The sequence below is a fragment of the Peromyscus leucopus genome, chromosome 19 (assembly GCF_004664715.2).
Source record: "Peromyscus leucopus breed LL Stock chromosome 19, UCI_PerLeu_2.1, whole genome shotgun sequence".
NCBI lineage: Eukaryota > Metazoa > Chordata > Mammalia > Rodentia > Cricetidae > Peromyscus > Peromyscus leucopus.
Genome location: NC_051079.1, coordinates 49483449 through 49496443, shown reverse-complemented (window position 1 = coordinate 49496443; position 12995 = coordinate 49483449). Strand labels below are relative to the sequence as shown.

The 12995-nt window shown below is 44.8% G+C and overlaps 1 protein-coding gene across 1 annotated transcript; it reads left to right on the top strand.

Moving 5' to 3' along the window:
* Window positions 1-9414: 9414 nt before the first annotated feature.
* LOC114707381 (mortality factor 4-like protein 2) lies at window positions 9415-10601 on the top strand. Its single transcript, XM_028890099.2, has one exon. It carries the CDS (start codon window positions 9739-9741, stop codon window positions 10507-10509), a length of 771 nt encoding a protein of 256 aa, XP_028745932.1. The 5' UTR covers window positions 9415-9738; the 3' UTR covers window positions 10510-10601.
* Window positions 10602-12995: the final 2394 nt, after the last annotated feature.

Here is a 12995-nt window from a genome sequence, read left to right as displayed (position 1 = left end):
CACTCTCCCAATTTGAGAAACACACAACCGCAGCATCTCTCTGCACTCTAACTGACAGCTGTGAATAAGGGGTATCTTGCAGTGGTGGCGCACACCTTTAATCCCAGCATTCGGGAGGCAGAGGCAGACAGATCTCTGTAGATTCAAGGCCAGCCTCATCTGCAGAGCTAATTCCAGGATGGCCAGGGTTACACAGAAACCCTGTCTTGGAAAGAGAGAGAAAAGAGGAGAGAGAGAGAGAGAGAGAGAGAGAGAGAGAGAGAGAGAGAGAGAGAGAGAGAGAACAGTGGTGCATGAACTATAAGGGTCTTGTGTCCACCTGGGCTCTAGAGACCATTGGCCCTAACATGTGAGACAGCATTCTCTCTATGACACTGAAACAGATCCTTCTTGCTCACAGACCTTCATTATCCAATCGTAGCTGTCACTTCCCTTGAAGATCTTCAGAGGAAATGGCGCTGCTGACAAAAATCAGGGACCATTACGTGAGGTTCTAGAAAGAGCTCGACCCAAGAAGAGAAGGCTGAGCCGCCATGACAGGCCATGCTCCATTCCCTGCATGATTCGGGAAGGGTCCTTCCTCTTCCTGTGCTGCATTCTCTCAAACCATACAAGAGGGATCCTGCACCCCACAACCAAAGCCCAACTCTCTTTGTTTTCATGGTGTATGGTCAGCTACTACAAGAATACTGTAAGAATTCACAGGGAAGGGAGGGTTAAGAACCATCCGACTGCAGAACCAAATGCTGTGGAGACCAAACCTTGGTCAGCCCCAGAATTCATTTAGTCCTATTGGCTGGATCTTCTCTGCGTGGGCATCTTCTCACCTCCAGCATCTGTTGCTGCCTCCTCTGATGGTGCTATTCTAGCCCTAGCCTTCTCTCGCTGCTTTCCAAAATAAAAGGCTTGGTTGGTTCAGGCAGTGACCATCCATGGCACAGCGTTACTGCCAGACGGAGCGTTCACGCCTCACAGGCTGCCTGCCAGCCTGTAGCTAGCTGTCTCTGGGTCTAGCCATTACTCAGGAATGCCAAGAGTGCAGATGTCAGCGCTTTCTATAGATAGGATGCAGGACAGTAAGCCTCTTTGCATGGCTTACTTGGTATGACCACAGGGGTAAGAGAACCAAAATGGCCAATGAGACAGAGGATCCATGAGTGTGAAGGGGCAAATGCTTCCTTCACAAGAACACCCTTTCTCCTATCCGACTGAGGACAAATGTTAGGCATGGAGAATACACTAGTCAGTGAGCCTGCAGAACGTTAGCCCAGCTCTACCCTTCTGTGTGACATTTCTGTCTTTCAGTAAGAATGATTATAACAATAATGCCTCCCGAAGGCGGTTGTGAGGGTTAAGCAACATTCCGAGTGTAAAGCCTTTAGCCCAGGGCCTGGTGTGAGCAAAAGACAATATTTAGTTTAAAAGGAAGAAAAGAAACCTACAGAGAGTTCTCCTTCTCAGAAAATGTCCTCAGAGAAGAACAGAACAACATTGCAAGAGGAAATTCAAGTTCCGGGGAAACATGAGATGTTAGTGTTGTTCTCTAAGTATATGAACTAGATGTGGATGGGGTGGGGGCAAGCCAGGAACAGCCAATCAGAGGGGCTCCCAGGTACGGGTCCCACTTGGCTGCTTCTGTGGCTGATGCTGCAGCAGCAAGCCAAGAAGCAAAATTCAACCAACTGACCCAGACTCAAGAAAGGCTGGAGATTTTTGTTTTCTTTTGCTCGCTAAGTACATTTGTTTGGAGAGGTACCATTCAGCAGCAGTATCAGTGAGGCCAGCTAGAGTCAGGAGAGTTAGCTGGGCTCAGGCCTATCCAGTCCATGGAAGAGGCCACCAGTCACAAACAGGGAGGAGATAGTGCTAGCACTTCACCTGTTTTTAAGGGTGATAATTCTGGTCAATATTTCTCCCCTCAACAGGACATTATTATTCTCTCCCCCTCAAGGTCTCATTTGAGTATCTCCTCACATCTCTGCTTCCCACCCTGGCCAACTCTGAGCCCATCTCCCCCTAGCCTGACCCGTCACATCCTTCATTCCAATCTGGGCCCTAGTCTTTTTCTTGTATCAATTGCTACCCTATCATCTGGTACCGACTGCCTCCCTGTCAATCATCTGACCCCTAAAGGAATGGCCAGCTTCAACAAAGCAGAAGACTTGCTTGCTTTATTCATTGCTGAGCCCCACCCCCACCCCCAGCCCCCAGCTAGTTTGTTTATTTGTTGAGAGTGACTCTCACATTGCTGAGGCTGGCCTTGAACTTGCTTTGTAGCCAAGGATAATCTTGAAGTTCTGATCCTTCCTGTCTGTGCTTTTCCCAGAGCTGAGAATACTGGTATATACTCCCACCACACCCAGTTTATGTACCACTGGTTATCAAATCCAGGGCCTTTCCTAGGCTAGGCAAGCACTCTACCCTACACCCCATCCCCAGCCTGAATCCTCAGCTTTTAAGACAGAGCCTCAAACACAGCAGGTTCTCAGCAAGTGTCCCTGGATAGAGGGAGGAAGCGGGAAGTGTCGTGGAAGACACTTTTCCTTTGTCCTGATTAGCAAAACCTATCGCCAGAAAGTTAACTAGTACTGGTGAAAGTCCAGAAGTCAGCCTGCTGCTGAGGAAGGGAGCTGGAGGAGCGAGCTATCCTCTCCGTGCTGCTGATGTCCCCTGCGCGGCATCCCCTAAGAAAGAGTGCTGGGTTCCTCCCTAGACAAGCGAACCCTGGAGATCTGAGAGTTGAGAGTACAGCTTCTTTGCTATGGCAGCCTCTGCCCCATACAGACCCTCCCCTCCATTCTGGGCCTCATATGCTCCCCTCAAATAGCTCTTTGCTGCCCTGGACATTGAGGAATTGTCCCGAAACCACCTCCGCCCCTTCTGTACCCAGGAAGTGCATGGCTTTCAGGAACTGTCAACTGTCCAAGAAATATAAACAAAGAACAAAAGGCGCAACCAGCTCTTTGGAAGGGAAGCAATCTCAGCGCGAACTGCGCAGGACACAGTACCCACCTGGCATTGAAACGGATGGCCCACCGCCACAATCCTTGAGGAAGGGTCCTGAGGAAGGGAAGCGATTCCCTGCAGCTCCTCAGACTCCGTGACAGGTCAAGGCAGGGCCAGTGTCCCCAGAGGTTGAACTCTTGAAAAACAGCCCTAGTTGCCAGCTGTGCCTTGGGGTACTCTGGTGGATCCGATGAAAGACTCCAGGCAGGGAGTCTTAGGTGTCTTTTCCGAGTGCTGGGAATGGAACATCTGGGGGCCTGGGCCAACTGGGCATGACTTGCAAGTTTTTTTCCCCTCTGCAGGGCTCAGCGTCTCATTCCACAAATAAGGATGTGTTTGAGATGTTGTTGGTTTTGTTTGTTTACACACACACACACACACTGCACAAGTACCCCTTTCCTGATGGCAAACAAACTGTGTCCTCCTGTCTGTAGAACTTCATCCCTATATGGGGATCAGTGGGTGTAAGTCCCAGACAAGAGCTAAGGGAGGCTCTTAGGCAATACCGTGTGTGGACACACAAACACAAGCATCCACACACCCATGTGCACCTCTTGATTCTACTACCCGTTCTACCAGGTGCCACCCCCATAGCCTGGGACACAATCGGGGAAGTTGCCAACAAAGGCCCAAAGTCTTTGGTGTGGGACAAAACCTGGAATCCTCTCAGTCTGTGACTCGGGGCTATAGGGAGATGCATGTGTGCTAAATCACACTGCTCTCATCACACACGAGTGGAAACACGAACTTCAGAGGCCACCTCAGAGGATGTTCCAGAGAACCAGATAGGAAAGAAGGTCCGATGAAGACCCATGACTTTCCACTTCAAGCATTAATTTCAAGGCTCAGCCCTATGTTGAAGACAGGACAAGCGTAAAATCATGTTATATCCCTCCATGTCTCAAATGGGAAATTTTTTTTACAACAATATGCTAATAATGTTAACACTATTGACTTATTTTCGTTGTTTTCAAATGAATTCACAACTCAGTTATTAGAATTTAGTTTTGGTCTCTTATCTGACATCACTAGGTTATAACCAACAAAAATTGTTTATAGTCCTCAGTTTTTCTTAAAAGGGAGGAGTCTAAGACTGAAGCATGGACCTGTTGTTGTAAATGACTGAGAGACAGAGAGTGAAAGAGGAAAGAGCCTCACATGTGCAGCTTAGAAGTGGTTGTCCCGTTGCTGAGAGCACTCAGGAACGCCACAATCAACTGGAAGCATCACATGGTAATAGTGAAATTGACAGAGTGAGCCCTGCCCCAGAAATGGTAACTGGACTATTGAGAAGTATGAAAATTGTATCCCACAGGAGAGCAAAGGAAATAATCAGGGAGATGTATCCTGGAGAACAGAAAAAACAAAAACAAAACTTGAGAATTTTGAGAGTCTCTTTAAATCTCTGAGAGGTTGTTAGATAAAATTCTAGACAAAGATAGAATAAAATGGCCCCAAATCAATGCTTTTATATGCAGAGGTTTTTTTTTTCCCTTCTGTTTTCTTCTAGTTTTCTAATTATTCTTTCTTCTCAAAAATATTGGTTGGCAAACATGACTGGACAAAAAAAAAAAAAAAGTCAATAAAATGATTCCCAATGATATTCTGCTAGACTCATAGACCAGAACCTAGCCCAGCTGTCGTCAGAGAGGCTTCACCCAGCAACTGATGCAGAACAGATGCAGAGACCCACAGCCAAACATTGGACCAAGTTCAGAGAACCTCATGGAAGATGGGTCAGAAGGATTGTAGGAGCCAGAGGGGTCGAGGACACTACAAGAACACGGCCCACAGGATCAACTAAGCAGGGCTCATAGGGGCTCACAGAGACTGAAGCAACAACCAGGGAGCCTGTGTGGGTCTGAGCTAGTCTTCTGCATAGATTCCTCTCCATATATTTCACTTCACTGTGTTCTGCTAGCCCCCACCATGGCCCCCTCTAGTTTCCTGCCTGCCACATATCCCCCCAAGTTAAACGCACAAACCTAAAGATTCAAAGCAAGGAGCCACATTTGAGAGAGAACATTCAGCATTCATCCTTCTGAGTCTGGGTAGCCTCCCTCAGTGTAACTTTTTTTTCCTAGTTATATCCATTTAGCTGCAAATTTCATCACTTAATTCTTCTTTACAGTTGAATATAGTTCCATTGTGTGTATGTAGCACACTGTCCACTTATCTGTTAGCGGGAAGCTAGACTGACTCCATTTCCTAGCCACTGTATCTCCTTACGAGCTGTTGGTCAGGAAGACCCAAGATGCCCCCCCCAAACAATACATGCTCTTGCCATTCTGCTTGGCTGCCGGCTGCCAACCAAAAGTAGCTGTAAAGCCCCTGTTGCTGAAGCTACCATAAGCGTTAGTTGTAAGACACAGAGATATCAGGTTAGAAGTTTCCTCCCTGATGGCTAGTTTTCACTAGATTTTTATGCAGATTGCTGTGGCAGGGGTAGTGGGGTGGAAGAAGCCATCAATGGTCCTATCTAGCTGTGAACCCTACAAAGTACAATGCCAACCTGCCAGGCATGATATGTCCACCAGCACAATAGTAGGCCAACAGCTTTGGGGTTAACCAACCGCTCTAGGACTGTATTTGTGAACCTCTACATGGAAAGGAATACATACCTGGCTGGTACTCTAAACCCATGGCTAGAAAGGTCATAGGCCCTGGGAGAGAATCTTATGACTATTGTTTAGCTAAACTGACCATGGCACCAGACTGCCTCTTAAATGTTTTTGTTTCTAACCATAGACAAACGCTACTTTCAACCTTAATCACATAACGTTCTCTTTGCAGTGGATGGTGCTGAAGGCAGAGACCCATGGTTACTTAAGATGCTAATAAGAATAATTGCATCCATCCATAAATAGGTACTTGTACCATTCCCCTCTGAGGCTCAGTAAGCATCAAAGAAGAGGTTCCAAAGAGGACTGTATGAGCCAGAAGAGAGGGAGGAGAAAGGCTGTGAAATGCTATCTGCAGGGCATAACACAGCCATTGCCAACATGATCTCACACCCGCTAAGTTTACCTCCACTGGGTTTACACAAGACTGGGCCCGTCAATCACACATCAGGGAGAGGCTCATGGGGCCCCACCACTCCCTGCTGAAATATTGGCTGCTGATGGATTCTGGGACAGGGACAGCCATTGTCTTCAGTTATTACCAAATGCTGAGCCCACCAAGCTCAAATGGGTTGTGCCAAGCTTGTAATAATACAACAACCCTGGTGAAAAACCAGTCACAGACACACACACACACACACACACACACACACACACACACACACACACTGAGTGTGGGACATGGACTTGTAGGAAGAAGTGGGGGCTGACAGGGTGGAGAGGAGATAAAAGAAGGTAGCAGGCGGGGAGAGTGATCAGAATACATATACATGTATGAACTTGTCAAACAATAAAATAATCAATAAAAAATAAATGACTGCTTTTGCTCTACCACTGTTGACAAGTTAATTCCTCAAGGCTGTCAGTGGTGGTGTCTGTTCATGTGTGAGCAAGAGCATCTCCTTCCTGTATAGAGACCAGGAAAATCACCCTGGGCTTTAGACATCATCAAAAAGAAAGAAGTCACAAAGTGTAAGTGAATGTTTTACAAGCAATGAATAAAAAATTGAATAGAAAATTCTGGAATATTTTCAAAAGAAGACTCATAAGAAGGTGATTCTTTGTTTTTGGATAAAAACCTAAGGGAATTATCTAATATGGAGGTAACAATTTTTCACTGGAATGTTTCCCCCAGTATTAATGTGGATAAGGAAGAATAATGTACCCTAAATGTCCAACAATAAGTAATAAGTTAATTATTTCTGGGATGCCTATTCAATAAGCAACTAACAGAAAGGACAGAGAAACAATGTCAAGAAGAAATGCTAACAGGATAGCATTGTTTTTTAAACAGCCAAAATGCCTAACCTATTTTGTGATTGACTAAATATCTCTTTTAATAAGTAGCTGCTCGCAGTATAGCAAATACTAAGCATTAGTCTCTGTTTCACTTAGCCTAAATTCAAACGGGGAATAAGGATTTTCATCAGTTTATACACAAAGAACTCATTTCATGTCATTTAATCTCTACCACAATAAAGAAATGTGAATTTAAAAAGAGCTATATGAAACATAAAATATTGATGATAGGGATTTTAGATGTTAAAACTATAGTTATGATATTGTCATTGTTGGTTTTGTATCTTCTACGTTTTCTGGACTTATATTACTTTTAAAATCATGATGGTGAGTAGTTGATGGTGAGTAGTACTCTTTTGATTAATTTTTTTCAGCTTCCTTTTTTTTCATTGAGAAACACCAATGATACCTCCTACCTCTTGACCTACTCAGAAAACAAATGTAGGCAGTGATCTTTGATTTTTCTGCATAAAGTACTAGAAGATACTAGTAGATAGGAGATCAGGAATCTGACACAAACTTTAAGTCTGATAATGGGACTAGACAGGTAAACAGGGTGGCAATACGGGCAGGAAGCTGAGTGAACACTTCATGAATGCCATCCCACTCAGTCCTCATCTCCAATGTGTAAGATCAATTTTGTTACTGGATCCATTTTACAGATGAAGACAGTGAGACTCGCTGAGGCTAAAGAACAGCTAGTAGAAGGCAGAATTCAAGTCCCCACAGCCTGACTCCAATGCTGGGATTAAGTCATAAGGACAATTAGGAGAGAAGCCACCTAAGACCCCTCCCAGGAAGTGGACTAGCCTCATCTGCTCTCTGCTGCTAGGATACGGAAAGATGAGGGAGACCTAACAAGAAGTGCGTAGAGACAACCGACCACAGAGACATTTTGGGAGCTGACAGAGCAGTGATTAAGAATGAGAGACGTGGGCTGGAGAGATGGCTCAGCCGTTAAAGGCCAGGCTCACAACCAAAAATATAAGAATGAGAGACGTCTTCATTTACCATGGTCTCCTATTCGTTGTTCTCCCTCTCTTTTCTTGATCCAGCTAGGATCTCCCACTCTCTTTCCCTCGACCGTCGCTCTTCATTGTTCCCACTCATGACCAGGCTGTTCATGTAGATCTCATCCATTTCTCCATGTCTTTTTTGGGGTCCCGTTTTCCAGGTAGCCTCACTGGTGATGTGAGTAGCAGTTCAGTCATCCTTGTTCCACATCTAGTATCTTCCTATGAGTGGGTACATACCATATTTGTCTTTCTGAGTCTGGGTCACCTCACTCAGGATGATTTTTTCTAGATCCATCCATTTGTCTGCAAACCGTATGATGTCATTGTTTTTCTCTGCTGAGTAGTATTCCATTGTGTATATGTGCCACAATTTCTTTATCCATTCTTCAGTTGAAGGGCATCTAGGTTGTTTCCAGGTTTTGGCTATTACAAACAATGCTGATATGAACATAGCTGAGCAAGTGCTCTTGTGGTATGATTGAGCATTTCTTGGGTATATGCCCAAAAGTGGTATAGCTGGATCTTGGGGAGATTGATTCCCAATTTTCTAAGAAAGCGCCATATTGATTTCCAAAGTGGTTGTACAAGCTTGCATTCCACCAGCAGTGGAGGAGAGTTCCTCTAGCTCCACAACCTCTCCAGCATAAAGTGTCTTCAGTGTTTTTGATCTTAGCCATTCTGACAGGCGTAAGGTGGTATCTCAGAGTTGTTTTGAGTTGCATTTCCCCATGGTAAATGAAGACCACATGAGAAGGGGAGGAAGCAGAGAGCTAGGGAGGCCCACGGAGATCCACAAAGATACTGCCAGAAAAGACTGCTGGCAATGGACGAGAGACGGCAGGAACTGACCTACTCCGGTGATGGGATGGCCAGACACCCTGTTAGTTGTGCCATAAACCCCATCCAAGGACTGAGGAATCTGGATGCAGACATCCACGGCTGGGCCCCTGGTGGAGCACTGGGAGTCTAATTAGTGAGAAAGAAGAGGGTTTATATGAGCGAGAATTGTTGAAGCCAGGGTTGGATAAAGCACAGGGACAAATAGCCAAACGAATGGAAGCACAGGATCTATGAACCAAAGGCTGAGGGGCCCCAACTGCATCAGGCCCCCTGAACGGGTGAGACAGTCATTTGGCTTGATCTGTTTGGGAGGCAGCCGTGTGTTAGTGCCGGGTCCTGGGCTTGTTGCATGAGTTGACTGTTTGAATCGGGACATATGCAGGGACACTTGGCTCGGTCTGGGAGGGGGGGACTGGTCCTGGCTGGACTGAGTCTACCAGGTCGATCCCGGTCCTCGGGAAGACCTTGATCTGGAGGAGGTGGGAATGGGGGGTGGGATGGGGGAAGGGGAAGGGGGGCGAGAGTGGGAGAACAGGGGAATCTGTGGCTATTATGTTGAAATAAATGATGTTGTAAAATAAAAAAAAAAAAAAAAAAGAATGAGAGACGTAAGGAGAACGGACCCACAAACCCATAATGCCTCCCTGCAGGAGAAAAGGGGTCACCATCAGAAAAGCTAAGTTTGCTATACAATAAGGATCAGGAGCTCTGACCCTGGTTGCAGAACCATTTCTGTTTGCAGAATACAGGCTTGTATTCCCACCTCATCCTTCAGACCATAGGAGATCTGTAAGATTCCATCTGGGAATCTCCTAGGAGTCCTTGGAAGGGAAAGAAAGAAGATTGTTGGTTGGAATAAAAAGCAGGGTTGAACGAGTTCCAGAAAGCAGGCTTCTCAAACTTGTGGACAACAATCTGCTGAAGAAGACAACTTTAAGAAGCCAGCTCGAGGCAACATGCATAGAAGTAAGATGAGGGGAGCTGCCTCAGGAAAGAAGTCAGCTGGTTCACAGCCAAAGAATCTTGAACCAACCCTCCCAGGAAGGTGGGAGGGGGGTCACTCCGCTGAGAACCCCCCTTCTGGCTCTGTGAGGAAGACAAGGAAGAACAAGCAGAAGACTCCGGGCAATGGAGCCGGTGGCAGTACCAGCGAAGTGGCCCAGCCCCCTCACAAGAAAAGGGCTGACCCCACTGTGGAGAGCAAGGAAGCGTTTAAGAATAGAATGGAGGTGAAAGTGAAGATTCCTGAAGAATTGAAACCATGGCTGGTAGAGGACTGGGACTTGGTTACTAGGCAGAAGCAGTTGTTCCAGCTCCCTGCTAAAAAGAATGTAGATGCCATTCTTGAGGAGTATGCCAATTGCAAGAAGTCGCGGGGAAATGTTGATAATAAGGAGTATGCAGTTAATGAAGTTGTGGGAGGGATAAAGGAGTATTTCAATGTGATTCTGGGCACTCAGCTGCTCTACAAGTTTGAAAGGCCCCAATATGCTGAAGTTCTTTTGGCTCACCCTGATGCGCCAATGTCGCAGATCTACGGGGCTCCACACCTACTGAGATTATTTGTGAGAATTGGGGCAATGTTGGACTTTGATGAGAAAAGCCTTGCATTATTGTTGGGCTATTTGCATGATTTCCTTAAGTATCTGGCACAGAATCCTGCCTCTCTGTTTACTGCCAGTGATTACAAAGTGGCTTCTGCCGAGTACCATCGCAAAGCCCTGTGAAGGTCTACTGACCACTCACTATTGTCTGGTATCTGTAAACACTTCTGTTTAGTCCTTTCATTGTATAATTGACGTTCTTTAAAACTGTCAATGTAAAACAGAGCTTATGTTTCAGCTTGTTTCCTGTTCTGTTGTAAGCAGAAAATAAAAGGAGTGCCTGGCTCCTTTCCTCATTTCAAAGTTGCTACCAGTGTATGCAGTAATTAGACAAAGAAGAAATTCAGTAGAACATTTTATTGCCTAGTTGACAACATTGCTTGAATGCTGGTGGTTCTATCCCTTTGCACTACACGGTTCTCTAATATGTGTTAATGCTACGTGATAAGATGCCCTGGTTCCTAGTGCCAAAGGTTCAACTTAATGTATATACCTGAAAACCCATGCATTTGTGCTCTTTTTTTTTTTTTATGGTGCTTGACGTAAACAGCCCATCCTCTGGAAATCCATCTTTGTTGTTCCTTAGGCATTCATTCCATCTTCGCTCAAATTGTGGAAGGATGGTGGTTTGTCTCCTGGTTTTTGTATTTTGAGTCTAATGCACGTTCTAACATGATAGAGGCAATGCATTATCGTGTAGCCACAGTTTTCTGAAAAGTTGATATTTTAGGAATTGTATTCCAGATTTTAAATAAAACTTGTTTCTAAATTTCAAAGCAAAAAAAAAAAATAAAGAATGAGAGACATGAGAAGGACAGAAGTAAAGTGCTCTGATGATTCTCTAATATCATGCCAACTGAGGTACCAGTCATTGAGCGGGATAAAAGAAAGAATATCATTTTATGGAGAGATTCATTCCTTTTAGAACAGACTTGGTTTGAATCACCCTTGTGGCTCCTGTAGCAATGGTAAAGAGGTACATAGGACAGTATGAAGCCTAAGCAAGGGAACTGGGCTACCTCCATATAGCTTGGTGTCTGACCCATGGATATGGATGAATCCCCCGGTGAAGTACACAGAAAGAAGACAAGAATTCTTAGGACAGGATCTGAATGATCAGACAAATAAAAACAAGAGTTAAAAAAAAAGATGAAAAGACTAGAAAATGAACAGCAGTTACAAAGGTAGAAAGTAAAATCTCTATAGAGGAGGGGTGTGATAGCGTCAGGGAACCCGACAAAGGAGTCATCCCCAGAGGTGGGAGTGGTCAGGAGATAAAGATATGTTCTTCGAGTTTAGAAACAAGAAAGATATTGGTCACCAATGGAAAGCCAGCTTCAGTGGCAAGGTGAGAACAGATATTAGACTGTAGGCAAGCAGTAGGAAAATTTAGAGTCAACACATACAGGCACACAGAAGTCCAGCTGTAAAGACCAGGAGATGGACAGCATGGAGGCTGCCACGGAACCTGGGCCAAATATTGGTTCCTTTTCACCATAGCTCTGATGATTTGAGTAGATGAGTTCAACTGGTTCTCCTCACACATGCTAGAATAGATGTATGGTAGCATTATGAGAACCACCAAGCTTGTCAATCTCCTGATTTCTTTTAGATCATGGTGACCTTCACTATATATTTCTTTTTAAAGCATGTATATATTTGTGTGTCTGTGTAAGGGTGTGTGTGCATGCATGGATGTGTGGGTGTTTGCAGAGGCCAGAAGAGTTCATCAGATCCCCTGGAGCTGGCATTAGAGGCAGGTGTGAGATGCCCAGCATGGGTTCTGGGAACTGGACTGTAATCCTCTGAAAGAGCATCCAGCACTCTTAACCATCTCTCATGCCCTCACTACATGATATTTAGATGCCATGAAGGCTACCAACAACATACTGATCCTACACAATAATACAAAGTAATGTTATTTTTATGTAACAGTATCTAACATTTGCTAATCATTGATTAGGTACCACACATATAGCAACTCCATGAGGTAAGTTATCCTCATCTTATACAAGCAGAATCTATGATTCAGAGAGGTGAGATAACTTGTCCACATTTAGATGCAAGTAGTTATTAAAGTTGAGGTTCAAAAGGTTGTTTCACTCTCATTTGTCCCAAAGACAGAAGAGAAAGAAATTGGAAGTGTCAGGGGAAGAAAACTTATGGTATGAGAAGAGAATGAACTTGTTAATGGGTTCTCTTGGTGTCTTTTCCTCAATAGCTCAGGAAGAAGCCAAAGAAGTCCCTGAGTCAACTACTTTAGGTCTTGCTGACTCCAACCACTTCAGTATGTTCCTTGAAATTTTAGTTTTCTGAAGGCAGAAGCATGGAGAAGAGTAAAATATTCCAGAGGACTGCTGGAGTGTAGACAGCACAAAGTCTGCCTTATAAATGGCCTTGCAATTTGAGTCCATGTCTGCACAGCTTAGTACAATTGGATGAAGTTCTTCATATGCATTAATCTATTCATCTCCATGGCAAGCCTACAGTAGACAAGATGATCATGGCCCCCGGATCTTTGCACACACTGTTCTTTCCTGCTGGAACATTCAGTCTCTTTCTTTTTCTATGTTATTACATAGTAATCTGGCTTATCATTTCCTATGTTT

Excerpts from the sequence above, each read along its gene's own strand:
- LOC114707381 (XM_028890099.2), top strand. The coding sequence starts at position 9,739 with ATGCATAGAAGTAAGATGAGGGGAGCTGCCTCAGGAAAGAAGTCAGCT.